The sequence below is a fragment of the Myotis nattereri genome (genome assembly GCF_964212035.1).
Source record: "Myotis nattereri genome assembly, chromosome: 11".
Lineage (NCBI taxonomy): Eukaryota > Metazoa > Chordata > Mammalia > Chiroptera > Vespertilionidae > Myotis > Myotis nattereri.
Window position 1 is genome coordinate 83,348,603 of NC_138086.1, and position 15,656 is coordinate 83,364,258.

A 15,656-nucleotide genomic window follows, 5' to 3' on the forward strand; every position below is an offset into this window, starting at 1 on the left:
TTTGCCAGGACAGGATAATTTTAAAAACTAAGAGCAAATCATTCCTCAAACAAAATCCCCTACTCTAGGGGCCTAGAGGGTTCTCTTTTGCCAAAGCCCTAAGAGGTCTCACAGGCCCACCGGACCCTCCCACGCCCGTCTGAGACCGCTTCCCCCTTCCCCGCCCTCCGTCCCGGTTCAGGCCCAGCCCTGACCTTACAACGTACCCACGGCCACCGCGGGCTGACGGAGGGAGGGGCGGGGGCGAGAGAGGCGCTTCAGCGCATGCGTACTCCCCGCGCCGTCACGTTGCGTCTACTGGTGTGGTGCGCAGGCGCACGCACGTGCGCTGGAGAGAAGGTGCGCGTTGGCAGGTGTTGGTACTGGACTACGTTACTAAGGGGCAATAGGACCACCCCGCCGCCCCGAGCGTTCCGCGCATGCGCAATTTCCGCCTGCCCCGGCTCTTTGGCCTGAAAGACGCGGGACTGGCGTCAGAGTGCGCGCTCTGCGTCGGGTTGAGCTGCGTCGCCTGGAAGTGGGGCGCAGGCGTGCGCATGCGCGTTGCACCGAGGGCGCTTGGTGACAGGTGTCGATCCCCCAAGGCGGCTCGCGATGGGGTGGCCCGCGTTGCTGCTGCTCTCGCTGTGCGCGGTGGGCGTCCGGGGGCTCTACTTCCACATCGGCGAGACCGAGAAACGCTGCTTCATCGAGGAAATCCCCGACGAGACCATGGTCATCGGTCAGGCGGCGTGGGGGTGGGCAGGGCCTGCGTGTCCCTCAGTCGCGGGCCGCGGTCCCCATGGGAGTGTGGGAGCCGGGCGGTCGAGGCGCCTTGTGACAGCTTTGTCGCCCCGCAGGGAACTACCGCACCCAGATGTGGGATAAGCAGAAGGAGGTCTTCCTGCCCTCCACCCCCGGCCTGGGCATGCACGTGGAGGTGAAGGACCCCGAAGGCAAGGTAGGGCCACCCGCAGGCCGTGGCCTGGGCGCCCTGCAGATGGCGTCAGGGCGGGGGGGTGCGGAGCTGGGAGGTCAGTGCAGGGGCTTCCACTGACCGCTGTGTTGCAGGTGGTGCTCTCGCGGCAGTATGGCTCGGAGGGGCGCTTCACCTTCACTTCCCACACCCCTGGGGACCATCAGATCTGCCTGCACTCCAACTCCACCAGGATGGTGCTTTTCGCTGGCGGCAGACTGGTAAGAGGGTGTTTTTCATGCCGGCGGCGTGGTGCAGGGCTTGAGCTGCGACCTACGACCCAGGAGGTCACCGTTGGGTGCCCGGTCAGGGCACATGCCTGGGTGCAGGCTGGATCCCTAGGTGGGCGGGCAGGAGGCAGCTGATCCATGATTCTCTCCCATCAATGATGTTTGTGTCTCTCTCTCCCTCTTCCTTCCTCTCTGAAATCAATAAAGTAATATTTTTTAAAAAGGAAAAAGCTCTTTTGCTACAGCTCGGAATCTCTCCCTCGGTTCCAAAGTTCTGATTTATCTCCATCATTATTTGTGACCCGTTGTGGCATAGTCACAATTGGGGAGACCTGTTGCCCCTATGTCCCATAGTCAGGGACAAGAGCGGGCGGCATCGTCTGGAACAGGCCGTCTGAGGCTCCCCCGCTCCTGTTTCTTACCCTGTGGCTTTGGGGCTCTGACCCTGTGTCCTTGTAGCGCGTGCACCTAGATATCCAGGTTGGAGAGCATGCCAACAACTACCCTGAGATTGCGGCCAAGGACAAACTGACAGAGCTGCAGCTCCGAGCCCGCCAGCTGCTCGATCAGGTGGAGCAGATCCAGAAGGAGCAGGACTACCAAAGGGTAAGGGCATGTCGCTGTACTGGGACCTGCCAGTTGCCCTTTAGACCCACCACACCCACTGGGGGTTTCTGCTTGGGGCCTTCCCCGTGAACTGTTCAGAGAATGGAATGGAGGGTATTGGTCTAGAGCAGCGATTTTAAACCTTTTTCATCTCATGGCACACATCAATTAATTACTAAACTTTCTGTGGTACACCAAAAAATATATTTTTTGCTGATCTGACAAAAAAGTAGGTATAACTTTTTGTTTGTTTTTTGTTAATCCTCACCCGAGGATATTTTTTCCATTGATTTTTAGAGATAGTGGAAGGGAGTGGGGAGGAGCTGGGGGAGAGAGAGAAACATTGATGTGAGAGAGACACATTGATTGGTTGTCTCCCAACCAGGGCTGTGCCGTTGACTGGCAATCGAACCTGAGACCCTTCGGTTCCCAGGCTGACACTCTAACCATTGAGCATGCCATCCAGGCTTAGGTATACTTTTGATTCATTCGTACTGGATGGCTGTTGTCATTGATTTATTTGACAGTCTAAGGGAAAAGAGGGCAGTGCCCCTGCCTAAATAGTCAGGTATTGCATCTTTTAAAAATTGTTGCTGCACGACGGTTGAAAATCGCTGGTCTGGAGGGCTCTACACAATAGAGTAAAAATCTAGGCATCGTCTGTTCACCTTGGGATCTGGCAGGAATTGGAAGGAGCATGACTTCAGCCCAGTGGGGATGCTTCCCGTGGGGCGCTCCCAGTGGAGTCGGGCAGACAGGAGGATTTGGTCCCGTGGCTGAGTAGTCCTATGGGAGGGGGTGGCTTACACAGCCAGGACCGGCTTTCCCTTAGTCCTGGGTCTGCTGTCCCACAGTACCGTGAAGAGCGCTTCCGACTGACCAGTGAGAGCACCAACCAGAGGGTCCTGTGGTGGTCCATCACTCAGACCGTCATCCTCATCCTCACTGGCATCTGGCAGATGCGGCATCTCAAGAGCTTCTTTGAGGCCAAGAAGCTGGTCTAGTGTCCTCTCCGAATGACCGTCCTTCTCACCTCAGTTATTGGTACTTTCCCCACCTAATACCTTATCCACCCGGCTTGTGAGGGAGAAAAAGAAAAAAGACTATAAACCACATTGGTTCCCTGGCAACAGAGCATCCCGACCAGCCACTTGCTCACAGTGGTTCTCAAGAACACAGGGCATTGGTCCAAGCTTTCAAAGATGTCTTGGGGTTTGTGCACTGTCGGATCTGACCCAGGACTAGGTCTCACTTCCTTCACCTCCAGTGATTCCCCTGCATCCTGTCACAAAATGAGCAAATGACAAGTCTCTCTTGTAACTTCTTCATCTACTCATGCAGTAAGTGATGGCAATGCCCCAAGAGGCCCTGCCTCCCTGCTCCCGTCAGTCCTGGGCTCTCCCAGTGGCTTTGTGAATGTAAATAAGGGGCAGAGGCCCTAGAGGATTGAAATGTTTTTCTATATATTAGAACTATTTTTTGATAAAGTATATATTTTCTTTCCTAGTTGCAGTGTTAACTGCCTATACGACTAGCTGAAAACACCAACGCAGCCCCCTTGCATTCTGTCTGTCCACATGTTTTTGATAAGTACTGTGGCAGCTCTCAGGATTTCAGCCGTATGTGGGCCAGAAAGCAGACGTCCCACTGCTATCGAGGCCTTAAGAGCGGGCCAAGCAGACTCCTCTGGGACACTTGAGATTTCACCAGACGGCCTCACTAAGAGTGAGGTTGTGACAGCTCGCACAAGGCAGGCACTCTTGTCCTCCCTCTCCCTTGACCTTTATTTAAGCTATGGTAAATGTTTTCATGGAACCAGGTTTGGTTCTTTATACAGATTTTTCCAGTGAAATAAAACGTGTTGTACTAGCTGTGTTTGAAATGAAATGAGAGGTTGTGGGCAGAGTGGAGGCACACAGGTATGGAGGAAGGGCTGCTGGCCTGGACTGCCCCTGCAGCCGCCTGGAGTGGACTAGAGTGTGTGGGCTCATGGTACTGGGGCTTGTCCTAACCTCAGTCCTGGCATGTGGGTGGACCAGTGGTTGCTCAGCCATTCACATGGGTCAACCAAGTAGAAACATCAGCAAGGGATCTTAGGAAGTACTTAAGTCCCAGGTCGTAAGTTTAAGCAGATCTCACTACAGGTCCCTATGCCGTCTTCTGTTAGGAAACAATGCCACCAGTTGCCCATTCTTGACATGTTTATTTCATGGTTTTATTATTTATCTGACCTACAGAACTAAATTCTCAATGTTTTTTCTTTATTTCCTATATTATTCCACATATGTACCTGTTTTTACTTGTAAAAATATATGCAATTTAGATTTATGGGCATTGTCATTGAATATTTTTGTAATTATTTTTGAAATTCTACATTCTAATTCTGGATGGCCATGGTATCCCAGTAAGGGGAAATGCCATAATTGATATACCCAAAATTCTTTGGATATTTCGAATAGTTTCCAGTTTTCTTCATGTTACAGTAAACAAGGAAACAGAAGGAGTTGGCTGGCTGTGTAGGCCACTGGCCTGAGGCTCTGGGGAGTATGAGACATGTCGGAAAGGGAACCTGTGTCTACCCTGTGGCTGTTACTGGGAATCCAGCCAGTAAAAGAGCCTGGAGTCTGGGCTGTGGGAGGACAGGAAACTCCAGGTGAGAGCGGGGCTGGCTTCAGTCTGCCAGCGGTAGACACGATGGCATCCAGTTTTGTTAATCCTCACCCAGAGATATTTTTCCATTGATTTTCTTAAGGGAGAGTGGGGGAGAGAAGGAAAGACAGAAATATCAATGTAAGAGAAACACATTTATTGGTTGCCTCCTGCACGAGCCCCGAGCAGGGCCTGGGAGGACCCCACAACCAAGGTATGTGCCTTTGACCGGAATTGAACCCGGACCCTTTGGTCTGCAGGCTGATGCTCTATCCACTGAGCCAAACCAGCGAGGGCAACACAATTGTATCTAAATTATGTCGGTAGGTCAGTCAGTCTTTGACTTCTCCTGTCAAGTTTTGATGGGGAGTGGAGTGAAACATGTGGGACTAGCTGATGGGGCAGGTGAGAAGTTCCATACTGCTGTGTGGTATTCACAGACATGACACCCTAAAAGTTTTTTAAAGGATAATGTTTTTATTCAGAGCCTGGAGAGAGACAGAAACATCAATGATGAGAGAGAACCATTGTTTGGCCACCTCCCACACATCCTCTACTGGGGAATCCCGCAACCTGGGCATTTGCCCTGACCAGGAACCAAACTGTGACATCCTGGCTCAAGGGTGGACTCTCAATCACTGAGCCAAACTGGCTGGCCAGGCCTACAAGTCTTTAAAATTCAGTTCGGCTCACAAAACTGATTAAGCAGGTTTGTTTGGGGTCGCCTGAGAGGCAGAAGGATGGCCTCCAATGATGTCCATGTCCTCATCCCTGGAATTTGTGAATATGTTACCTAACATGGCAAAGGGATCAAGGGTGCTAACAGCTGATTTTAGAACAGATTGCCCTGGATATTCTGGCTGTGCCCACTATCGTCACAAGTTTCCTTAAAAGTGGGGGAGGGAGGCAAAGGAAGGTCTGAGGGGATGTGAGGACTCAACCCACTCACTGGCTGGCTCCGAAGACAGATGGAGCAAGGGGCCATCGGCCACGTTGGGAAAGGCAGGACAAATTGTTCCTCTCGCGTCTCCAAGGGAATGCAGCCCTGCCAACAGCTTGATTTCAATTCCGTGGGACCTTGTCAGACTTCTGACCTACAGAACCATAAGTAAATTCCTGCTGTTTTAAGCCACTAAGCTATGGTAATTGTTATAGCAGCAATACCCAACTAATACAGGTGGGAGCCAAGAATCCCCATTTTTTTCTTTTGTCTTTAAATATATTTTTATTGGTTTCAGAGAGGAAAGGAGAGGGAGAGAGAGAAACATCAATGGTGAGAGAAAATCACGGATCCGCTGCCTCCTGCACGCCCCCTACTGGGGATCGAGCCCGCAACCTGGGCCTGTGCCCAACCGGGACTCGAACCCGGGACCCTTCACTCCTCAGGCCGAGGCTCCATCCATTGCGCCAAACCGGCACCCCGCCCCCCCCGCCCCGCTTTCGTTTCCCAAACTATACGAAAAAGTGTATGTAGAGTCACAGAGGAAGAAGTGAGCCACAGGGGAAATGGCCCCAGGAAACAGTTACAGAGGAGGAAAAAAGAGGGCCCTGGAGCTCAGGAGAGAGAGGGACGCGCCCCGGGGGCACGATCCGCACTCAGCCGAGCTGTGCGGTGGCTGACGGTCAGCTGGCGGGGGAAGCCCGGCCAGACCCACCTGCCTGTCTCCTGCTACCCATTCTTCCACCCTCGTCCGGCAGACCCTTCGCCGGAGCCTGTCCCTGGGCGTCTGAGCCCTGCACCCGCCAGCCTGTGGCCTCCCCGGCACCGTCCGGAACGGGAGGGGGTCCGGGGGCTCCCACGCGAACCCGACCCCGACCCCCAGCCGCCGCTGCCCGGAACCCACGGCACCGCGCGCCGCCGCAGCCCCAGAGGTCCGCCCGAACACCGGAAGCCTAGGCTCCGGCACTTCCGGTAGTGACTCCTCTTCCGGCGCTGATTGGTTGTTGCTTTGACCCGCCCACACGTCGCACGCTCCCCCTACCGCGCGTGCGCGCTGTCAGTACGGAGCCTCAGAATGGCGGACGACGAGGCTTTGGGATTCGAACACATGGGCTTGGATCCCCGGCTCTTGCAGGTACCCGGCGGGCCGAGGGGCCGGGCCGGTGTGGCCGGGAGGTGGAGGGCCGAGGGGCCGGCCTGGCGCGGGTGGCGGGGACTTGCAGGGCTGCTCGCGCCTGAGACGCCCGCCTCTCCTAGGCCGTGACGGACCTGGGCTGGTCGCGGCCCACGCTGATCCAGGAGAAGGCCATCCCGCTGGCCCTGGAGGGGAAGGACCTGCTGGCCCGCGCCCGCACCGGCTCGGGGAAGACGGCCGCCTACGCGGTTCCCATGCTGCAGCTGCTGCTCCAGAGGAAGGCGGTGGGTGGCGGCGGCGCCCTGAGCGGGAGGGAGAGGCCGGGTCGCCGTGGTTGCCCCCCCCCCTCCGCAGTGCCCTCTTGCCATGAGCCAGGCCGTCCTCTGGCCTCTTGCCCGTGCGGGATGCCCCCAGTCCTCGTACCTGGAGGCGCACGTTCTGGGCTGGAGTCAGGTCCCTGGGCCCTAGTCCAGGCCGTGAGTGAATCTCTGCTGTGGACCTGCAGTCTGTTGTGAACCTCCAGCCGCTGGCCTTTTAGAGTAACTTGGTCACCGGAAAGTCAGCGGCTCTTTCTGAGGGTCAGCACCTGGGGAAGAACCCTCCGCCCCGGTTCCGAGCGGGGGAAGCCAGCGCTGGGCTGTGTTGGAGTCACAGCCGCTGGGTCAGAGCCAGAGAAGCGCCGGGGGCCACGATGCGGGGACGCTGCCTGAAGTCTGAGCCCTGCTCTTGCAGACCGGCCCGGTGGTGGAGCAGGCTGTGCGCGGCCTTGTCCTCGTGCCCACCAAGGAGCTGGCGCGGCAGGCCCAGGCCATGATCCAGCAGCTGGCTGCCTACTGCGCCCGAGACATCCGGGTGGCCAATGTGTCAGCCGCTGAAGACTCGGCCTCTCAGAGGTGGGCGAAGGCCCGGGGCTGGAGGGGGTGAAGCTGCCCAGAGAGGAGGGTGGGTGAGGTCCCGGCGTGCCTTCTCCCTGACCCTGAGGGGTGGCCCGCCCGCAGAGCTGTGCTGATGGAGAAGCCTGACATCGTGGTGGGGACCCCGTCGCGCATATTAAACCACTTGCAGCAAGACAACTTGAAGCTGCGGGACTCCCTCGAGCTGCTGGTGATGGACGAAGCCGACCTCCTCTTCTCCTTTGGCTTCGAGGAGGAGCTCAAGAGTCTCCTCTGGTAGGAAGAGGCGTGTGGGGGATGAGCGTCGACGCCTGGGGCAGGTGGCCAGAAGTCTAGCTGCCACGATGAGAGGCGCTTGGAGCTGGAGGCTTATGCACGTCTGTTTTATTGTAGTCACTTGCCCCGGATTTATCAGGCTTTTCTGATGTCGGCTACCTTTAACGAGGATGTGCAAACACTCAAGGAGCTGGTCCTGCATAACCCAGTGAGTTCCCCGTGCACCCACCTGCAGTCGCTGACGTGGGCACTCAAAGGGCTTGGTCCTCCTGCTCACTGGGGAGGACAGTTGTCACTGGTTTAGCCTCCCTGGTTCTAAATCACTAGAAGCCAATAGTTCATCAACACCCTCTCCACATCTAAAATCATTGTATCCTCCATATGCCCCCTAGGGGTCACCTAAAGGTCTGAGCAGGGACCCCCAAGGGCAGAAAGGCTGCCTTTAACAGCAGGGCCAAAGTTCTCTACTTATGAGACCTCGATTCCTGAGAAAGGTGTTACTATAGGGCGTCCCGCTCACTGCAGTCCTGTGCTTGTGTTTCTCTGTTCTGTGCCCCAGACACTTTGCATGTAGTGTTATGTCTTTTGTACCCACAGTAGCCAGGGTCCTTTGAAACCTTGTGCCAGCAGGAGGGAACCATGGTGCCCTGAACAAGCACATGTACACTGTGGGTGGCCAGCCAGCGGCTTGTGGGAGCGTTTCTGCCTTCTTTCCTGACCACAGGCCTGTTCCCCCAGGTTACCCTCAAATTGCAAGAGTCCCAGCTGCCAGGGCCAGAGCAGCTCCAGCAGTTCCAGGTGGTCTGTGGCACGGAGGAAGACAAGTTCCTGCTGCTGTACGCGCTGCTCAAGCTGTCGCTGATTCGGGGCAAGTCCCTGCTCTTCGTCAACACTCTGGAGCGCGGCTACCGGCTGCGCCTGTTCCTGGAGCAGTTCAGCGTCCCCGCCTGCGTGCTCAATGGGGAGCTGCCCCTGCGCTCCAGGTGTGCGGCGGATGTCTCGGTTGGAACATGTTGAAGATGGGGATTGGGAAGCAGACACTGGGGGTGTTCCTGTTTTTTAAGAGCTCAGAGGCCAGGCTCTGGGCTGGTAGGTAGTCAGCGACTCTGCCACAGCCTCTCGAGGTGCCCACTGTTCTTCCGTCTTCAGCGAGGGGGTTCAGGTAGAGATAAAGTCGGGGGAGAGTGTAACGTCACGGTCACGGCGGTGCTGGGGCTGAGGCGCTGCCTCCAGCTCTCTCCTGGGGCTGACCCCCCCCTTTGGGCCACAGGTGCCACATCATCTCGCAGTTTAACCAAGGCTTCTACGACTGCGTCATAGCGACTGATGCCGAAGTCCTGGGTGCCCCGGTCAAAGGCAAGCGCCAGGGCAAAGGGCCCAAGGGGAACAGGTGCGTCCACATTTTTGTCCTTCTAGCCCTCCCCAGGGAGACTGGAACCAGAGTGGGAGCCAGGCTTGGCTCCTGGGCCTGGAGGAGGGGCGCGAAGGGCTCACCTGGTCCCTGGGTGATTGGAACACTGGCAAGGGAGACAGCCCAGCCAGCATTGGGTGCAGCTGTGACCTGAGGGGGAAAGGGAGCCTGCAGTCTGCCCAGTGGGTTCTTGGGTCACCTGTGAGGTGGTGAGTTCCGCTGTTGCCTCAGAGCTGGGGACAGGGCCAGGGTGTGGCCGCCCCTCTGCCCAGCTCCTGGGACAGTTCTGGATGTAAAGGGTCTTACACTGTTAGGGCCCTGGGCTCCACACGGGCTTACTTCAGAGAACCTGCTGATGAAATGAGCTGTCGAAGGCCAGTGGGAGAGCGGGGCTAGTCTGCTGTGATGTCTCCTGCAGGGCCTCTGACCCGGAGGCGGGGGTGGCCCGGGGCATAGACTTCCACCACGTGTGTGCCGTGCTCAACTTCGACCTCCCCCCAACCCCTGAGGCCTACATCCATCGAGCTGGCAGGTAGGAGAGCTGGATGGCAGGCCGGGCCCCTGGACTGTGGGCGCCCCCAGGACTCAGGCGAGACAGGGGCTGGGGTATCTCTTTGCAGGACGGCACGTGCCAACAACCCAGGTGTAGTCTTGACCTTTGTGTTGCCCACGGAGCAGTCCCAGCTGGGCAGGATTGAGGAGCTTCTCGGTGGAGGTAAGAGCAGGGCCAGGCTGTGCCCAGGATGCCTTGGACCCAGTGGTGGGAACGGAGCAGGGACAGTAGTGCGACCGGCTGCCACCTCCTGCTCACCGTGCTTGCCCCATGTCCCTCGCTGCAGCCTCATCCTTCCCTTGGTAGCAGGCACTGCCCCCTCACAGATGAGCAGGCCCAGATCCTGAGTCACACTGACTGCCTGCCCTGGGCAGAAGGGCCGAGGGCAGCAAGGGGGAGACAGGGAAGAGGCTGGTGGTGTCTCAGGAGGCAGCCCTGGGAGAGGGAGCTCTGTGGGGCAGCCAGGCTGTCAGAAGAGGACAGTGGAGGATGGACGGGCAGGCTGCCCATCCCCCGGAGGTTAAGGGCGCAGGGTCCAAAGGCACCTTGAGGGAGGAGAGTAGGTGTCTGGCAAGGTCCTGGCGGTGAAGGATGTAATGCCACCCAGGACTTGGGATTTGAGCTGCCTGGCCATCGGATCCTGGGGAGCTGGTGTCCTGTTGGCAACACCCAGGTGTCTTGCTCTGCGTGCACGTCACATTGCAGGGAATGAGCCAGAGAGGCTGCTGCCTCATCCTGGGGAGGGGAGGGCACGGGAGGCTCGGGGTCTGCAGCCAGGACCGCACATTGCTGCTTCTCCCCAGAGAACGGGGCCCCCGCCCTGCTTCCCTACCAGTTCCGCATGGAGGAGATCGAGGGCTTCCGCTACCGCTGCAGGGTGAGTGCCGGGCGGACAGTGACTCCTGTGGGATGGGGTATCCCGGGAGCCCAGTGTCCTGACCGCGGTATCCACCCAGGACGCCATGCGCTCGGTGACGAAACAAGCCATCCGGGAAGCGAGGCTGAAGGAGATCAAGGAGGAGCTCCTGCACTCGGAGAGGCTGAAGGTGAGGAGGACCACGCTCCGTGCTCGGGCCTCAGCAGATGGGGCATTCGGTGGGAGGCCACTCTGAGGAGGACAGTGGCGTCACAGTGACAAGGCTGCACTGCACTCCCGTGTGCCGCCGAGTCTCTCAGAAAAGGGAGCGTGTGGGACGGGGACGCGAGAGCCCATCAGCGGCTGCCCCTGGGAGCGGGCGGGGCGGCCAGGACGGGCGGTGGGACACCTCAGCCTTCAAATTCTAAACACGCGTGACCCACGTGGATCCCCATAAAGTCACAGGGAGACCAAACCCCTGCATCTCTGTCTCTCTCATCAGACGTACTTTGAAGACAACCCCAGGGACCTCCAGCTGCTGCGCCATGACCTGCCCCTGCACCCTGCCGTGGTCAAGCCTCACCTGGGCCACGTCCCTGACTACCTGGGTGAGTGGGGCCTGGCGGGCCCCGCGCTGGGCTGATGGGACCCTGAGCCGGGCAGGTGCACGCGCCACGCGGTCCCAGGGGGCGCTGTGCTCTGTGGTGGAGGCGGCGGCTCAGAGGGGCAAGGAGGGAGCTATCCTCGTCACACAGGAGCAAAGGCAGGCAGGGTCGGTGGCAGCTACTGAGGCCACGTGTCTCTTCCAGTTCCTCCTGCTCTTCGCGGCCTGGTTCACCCTCACAAGAAGCGGAAGAAGCCGTCCTCTAAGAAGGTCAAGGTATGCCCCCACCTCCCCCTGGCCTTGGTAGCAGCTATGGTCTCCCCCACCTGGTTCGCTGTCACCCCGGTCTGCACACACCTTGGAGGAGAGTGGTCCCAACATCTGGCCAAAACTCCTGGCCGCAAGGTCAAAGCCAGGGGGCTGGGATTCCTGCCGCCACACATGTATGCCTTCAAGACGAGGAGGACAGGCTGTCTGTCTTGCTGCCATCCAGGCTGCAGGTGACCACAGCAGTGTCTGTCCTGGCCCGGGGCTGTCTGTCTGGGTGTTCTCCAGCTGACCTTCAACCTTCCCCCACAGAAGGTGAAGGCCCAGAACCCACTGCGCAGCTTCAAGCACAGAGGAGTGAAGCACAGACCCAGGGCGGTGCCCTCCTGAGGTCGTCCAGGCGGCCTCAGCTATCTTCCTGGCCTCGTGGGGCTGAGCACAGCGGGAAAGTAGAGTTCCCCCTCGACAGAGGGGCTGATTCCCGCCCTGGACAAATGCACTAGGCTCTGGAGCAGGCAGACTGTGGCCTCCAGATCCGTGGCACTGCTGGGCCGCATTTTGTGCCTTAAAGACAGAATAAAGGTTCTGGCTGCCTCCGTCTGGGCCTCCTGCAGGTTTCAGCCCTCTGAGCCCGCTTCTGGGAGGCAGGGCCTGGCCCTCTGCCTGCTGCATGCGGCCCTGTGGCCAGCAGGGGTAACCGTGCCGCCTGCAGCGGGGCCTTCGGCCTGGGAGATGCCTGCCTGGTCCAGGTCTCTTTCCAGCCCACACCTGCTCCCGTGCCTTCCTGCCTGGGGCCACACTGGCCAGCCTCCATCCCCTGAAGCTCAGAAACAACAGCTCACCCACAGGAAAGGGGGGCCCTGCTCACCTCGGACCTGCTGCCTGCCCTCCTCAGGCCGCTGGGGATGCAGACCTGAGCTCCTGGCATTGCTGCTCCGTCAGCACCGCTGTGCGTGTGCCAAGTGCATGAGTGGTTCTGTGAGGCTCTCACACCTCGTTCTTTTCTCTCCACTTGGCCAGGAGGCCCTAGGACAGCGGTTCTCAACCTGTGGGTCGCGACCCCTTTGGCGGTCGAACGACCCTTTCACAGGGGTCGCCTAAGACCATCCTGTATATCAGATAGTTACATGACGATTCATAACAGTAGCCACATTACAGTTATGAAGCAGCAACGAAAATAATTTTATGGTTGGGTCACAGGAGGAACTGTATTTAAAGGGCCAGCAGGTTGAGAACCACTGTCCTAGGAGGAGAGGGTCCCCCCAGAGGAGGGCTCTGCAGCTGTCCTTGGTTGTGGCCCTCCTATCAGGACCCCCATCTGCTCGTCAGGCCTCACAAGGCCAGGCTGCTGCAGGTGGGGGGGCGGGGGGGCTGGAGCGGGCCCTGCCGCTGGTGGGTGTGAATGGCCAAGGCTGTGGAGAGTGTCCCTGCGCCCTGAGTTTGCAGAGGAAGGGTATCCAGGGCCCGGGCATCTTCAGGCCTCACACGGGACACAGGCCCTCAGGGGTTGGGTCTGGTGCTGAAGCGTCCGCCCTTAATGAGCACGTGAGGGGTCCCTGGGCCGGGAAGGCAGGGGCAGGGCCAGCCCCTGAGCAGCTCAGAGAAGCTCAGCGTTTCCAGGCGACCCTGGCGCCCTGGGACTGTCGGGGGGTCGGAGTCCCATGAGCATCTCCCCGTGGCTGGTACAGTCACCGCGCCTGGATGGCACCCTGTGCCAGAGACGAGGGAGGGGGCAGGCACAGCCCTGCATATGCGGAGCTTTGTGGGGAGTGAGGGGTGTCGAGAATCAGGCCTTCACCTGGTGGCCTGGCTCAGCGGTAGAGCATAGAGCATGCACCAGGAGGTCATAGCTGATTCCTGGTCAGCACGCGTGCCCAGGGTCCAGGCTCAATCCCCAGTAGGGGGTGTGCAGGAGGCAGCTGATCAGTTCTTTCATCGATGTTTCTTTCATCTCTCCCGTCCTCTCTAAAGTCAATAAAAACATGACAAAGAATCAGGCCTTCAGTGTGCCCCGCCTCCCACAGTTCACGAAGCATCCCTCTGCCCTACAACACCTGTTGGGTAGGCCAGGGGCTGGGGGGGGCCAGAGGCAGCGTGGGCTGTGCTCCATAGCCAGCCTTCGGGGTGTCCAGGAGGTTACACAGCTCACCCAGCTGAGGAGTCCGGGTGCCGGCTGCCCGCACAGGTGGGCCTGGAAGGTGGGTGGGAACAGCATCCTGTGTGGAAATGGGGGGCTGCCATGTCTGAGGATGAACCAAAAATCGAAGGGGTCACAAAAATGGGCAAAGGCTGAGAAAGTGATTTCATTTACTTTTGAAAACAGTTCCTGTTCACAATTCAAAGGCGCAGGCGGTCTCTAGGGGGAGCGCCGATGACAGGCGGGTAAGTTCCCAGAAACCCACCCATGAGCAGGTCAGAGGCGTCCCCCCTCCCACTACTCCCGTCGCAGAGCATTCGTGACTCAGAACCAATGACTCAGCTTTGGGAATCGGTTGGCCCTGGGACTTTGGTCTCCAGGGCACTGTCCCAGGAGGAAATGACCAGCTCAGAACTGGGCAGGAGGGGCCTCTGCCAGATGCCACCCACTTTGTCTGGAAGAGCTTTCGTTGTCCTGCCTCCGGGGGCTGCGCTGTGCTGGTCACGCCATTTTACATGGGAAAGAAAGCGCCATCCACCCTGGGGCGGGGGGTGCAGATGCCAGCCCAGCCTTCCCACATGCAAGGGGCCTGCTTGGCAGACGCGGCCGAGGGCATCACAGAGCTCGCCCCCCAGGAAGCCGAGGGAGTGGTGGCCGGCCGAGCTGGAGAGCTGCACGTTGGGGTGGTCAGTCCTCGGGAGCAGCCTTTGTGGGGCCCGTGATGCGCTGCCTCCAGGGTCTCCTCTGTAAGGGGGGGACGCACCCCCACACCGGCTCCGCACACAGGCCCCTCAAGCCAATGCACCTTCCGATCAGTGGCTTCTCTGAGGTGTCGCCCGCAGCACGGGGGCCGGGCCTGAGCGTCTGCACTCCTAGCGGCCTCCTTGCAGGTTGGCTGATGCTGCAGACCCCAGGCCACCTTGACGAGCACATGCCCCCCCATTTGACAGAGGGAGTGAGCTGCCGGCCTCACCGCCGGCTCAGTGGGGTGCACAGATCTGTGGCCCTGAGTCCTGCCCTGTCCCTTCAGCCTCAGGTTCGTCCCTGAGGTGCTGTGATAAGGGGTGTCACTCTAGCATAAGTATATCCCAATCAGTGTTTGTGTTACACTAAACATGTAGATGGTTCATCTGAAAGTCAAAACTGGCTGGTATTCCTGGCCGGTGTGGCTCGGCCGTTGAGTGTTGGTCCAGGAACCAAAGGTTGCCGGCTCAGTTCGATCCCTGGTCAGGGCACATGCCTGGGTGGCAGGCTCAATCCCCGTGGGCTGTGCAGGAGGCAGCCAGTCGATGCCCCTCTCCCATCCACGTTTCTCTCCCTCTCCCTTCCTCTCCTAAAACAACACCACCACACTAGCTGGCGTCCTGCTTCTTGGCTAAATCTGGCACCCAGGAGCCTCCCTGAGCCCAGCCGGGCTGCGGTGCCCTTTCCTGGGTGTACAGTGGGCGCAGTAGCACCTGCCTGCCTTCACTCCCAGCGAGTGCCCGCGGCACTGCTTGCTGCCTGGACGTGGACACATTCTTCACTCAGAATCTGGTTCCGACAGCCGGGGAAGGAGAGCCCACGTCTCAGCTTGCAGGCTGCTCGGCCCGGTGAGCCAGGAGCTAGCCAGCGCCAAGGCCCGGGCCAGTGCCTGACCAGGCAGCACCCCACCCTGACCTCGGACTGGCTGCAGTCTGATGGCCGGAGACGCACAGCCAGCCCTCGACTCCTGCGCTGGCGGCCTGTCCACACGGGCTCCCCTGACCCCCAGAGGCTCCTGTGCTGGTGGCCGCCCCTCGCCCCTGCCTCCTGCACTTGGGGACTGGGTTCAGGGCCAGGTCGCTCCTGGGCCTCTCGAGGAGGCACCCGTTTCCAGTTATTAAACTTGTCAAGCCCAGCAGCAGACCTAGCACAGTGCAGGGGAAGCTGGGGACCGGGCAGCTCGGGCACTGATGGTGGCAGGGGAGCTTATCCGAACCCCTGAGGCATCAGTGCGAGGATCCCGTAAGCAATCCGTGCATCCTCAACTGCCCACGGAGGAGCTGAGCACGCACATGGGGCCATAAACGTGCCACTCTGACACACTCATCCCCAGGATCGATTCCTCATTTAAGGAAATAGATGCAAAATGAGGAAATACAGTGAAACCCAAAGACGTCAAC

General features: G+C 58.9%; 2 protein-coding genes across 5 annotated transcripts; both read left to right on the forward strand.

Annotated features, from left to right (window-relative positions):
* The first annotated feature begins 296 nt into the window (after positions 1 to 296).
* TMED4 (transmembrane p24 trafficking protein 4) lies at positions 297 to 4,119 on the forward strand. Of its 4 annotated transcripts, none has more exons than XR_013996585.1 (6): positions 464 to 721; positions 840 to 940; positions 1,051 to 1,176; positions 1,645 to 1,791; positions 2,646 to 3,131; positions 3,299 to 3,662. XR_013996585.1 is itself a non-coding variant. In XM_081102163.1 (6 exons), exons 1-5 carry the CDS (start codon positions 595 to 597, stop codon positions 2,793 to 2,795), a joined length of 651 nt encoding a protein of 216 aa, XP_080958289.1. In that variant the 5' UTR covers positions 554 to 594; the 3' UTR covers positions 2,796 to 2,835; positions 3,299 to 3,662. The 4 variants fall into 4 exon arrangements, 3 of the variants coding, with proteins under 3 accessions (XP_080958288.1, XP_080958290.1, XP_080958289.1); XM_081102163.1 differs by having other exon boundaries at positions 554 to 721; positions 2,646 to 2,835; XM_081102162.1 differs by having other exon boundaries at positions 297 to 721; positions 2,646 to 4,119.
* A 2,314-nt stretch (positions 4,120 to 6,433) lies between these two features.
* Positions 6,434 to 13,362, forward strand: DDX56 (DEAD-box helicase 56). The gene is made up of 14 exons (XM_081102283.1): positions 6,434 to 6,515; positions 6,638 to 6,799; positions 7,248 to 7,408; positions 7,514 to 7,684; positions 7,802 to 7,892; positions 8,423 to 8,667; positions 8,955 to 9,074; positions 9,514 to 9,627; positions 9,716 to 9,810; positions 10,452 to 10,525; positions 10,605 to 10,694; positions 11,007 to 11,112; positions 11,314 to 11,384; positions 11,688 to 13,362. The coding sequence occupies exons 1-14, from the start codon at positions 6,456 to 6,458 to the stop codon at positions 11,763 to 11,765; spliced, it is 1,638 nt and encodes a 545-aa protein (XP_080958409.1). The 5' UTR covers positions 6,434 to 6,455; the 3' UTR covers positions 11,766 to 13,362.
* Positions 13,363 to 15,656: the final 2,294 nt, after the last annotated feature.

Excerpts from the sequence above, each read along its gene's own strand:
- TMED4 (XM_081102162.1), top strand. The coding sequence starts at position 595 with ATGGGGTGGCCCGCGTTGCTGCTGCTCTCGCTGTGCGCGGTGGGCGTC. Across the intron at positions 941-1,050 it reads TGAAGGACCCCGAAGGCAAG|GTGGTGCTCTCGCGGCAGTA; the intron begins GTAGGGCCACCC and ends GCTGTGTTGCAG. Across the intron at positions 1,792-2,645 it reads AGGAGCAGGACTACCAAAGG|TACCGTGAAGAGCGCTTCCG; the intron begins GTAAGGGCATGT and ends GCTGTCCCACAG.
- DDX56 (XM_081102283.1), top strand. The coding sequence starts at position 6,456 with ATGGCGGACGACGAGGCTTTGGGATTCGAACACATGGGCTTGGATCCC. Across the intron at positions 6,800-7,247 it reads TGCTGCTCCAGAGGAAGGCG|ACCGGCCCGGTGGTGGAGCA; the intron begins GTGGGTGGCGGC and ends CTGCTCTTGCAG. Across the intron at positions 9,628-9,715 it reads TACATCCATCGAGCTGGCAG|GACGGCACGTGCCAACAACC; the intron begins GTAGGAGAGCTG and ends ATCTCTTTGCAG.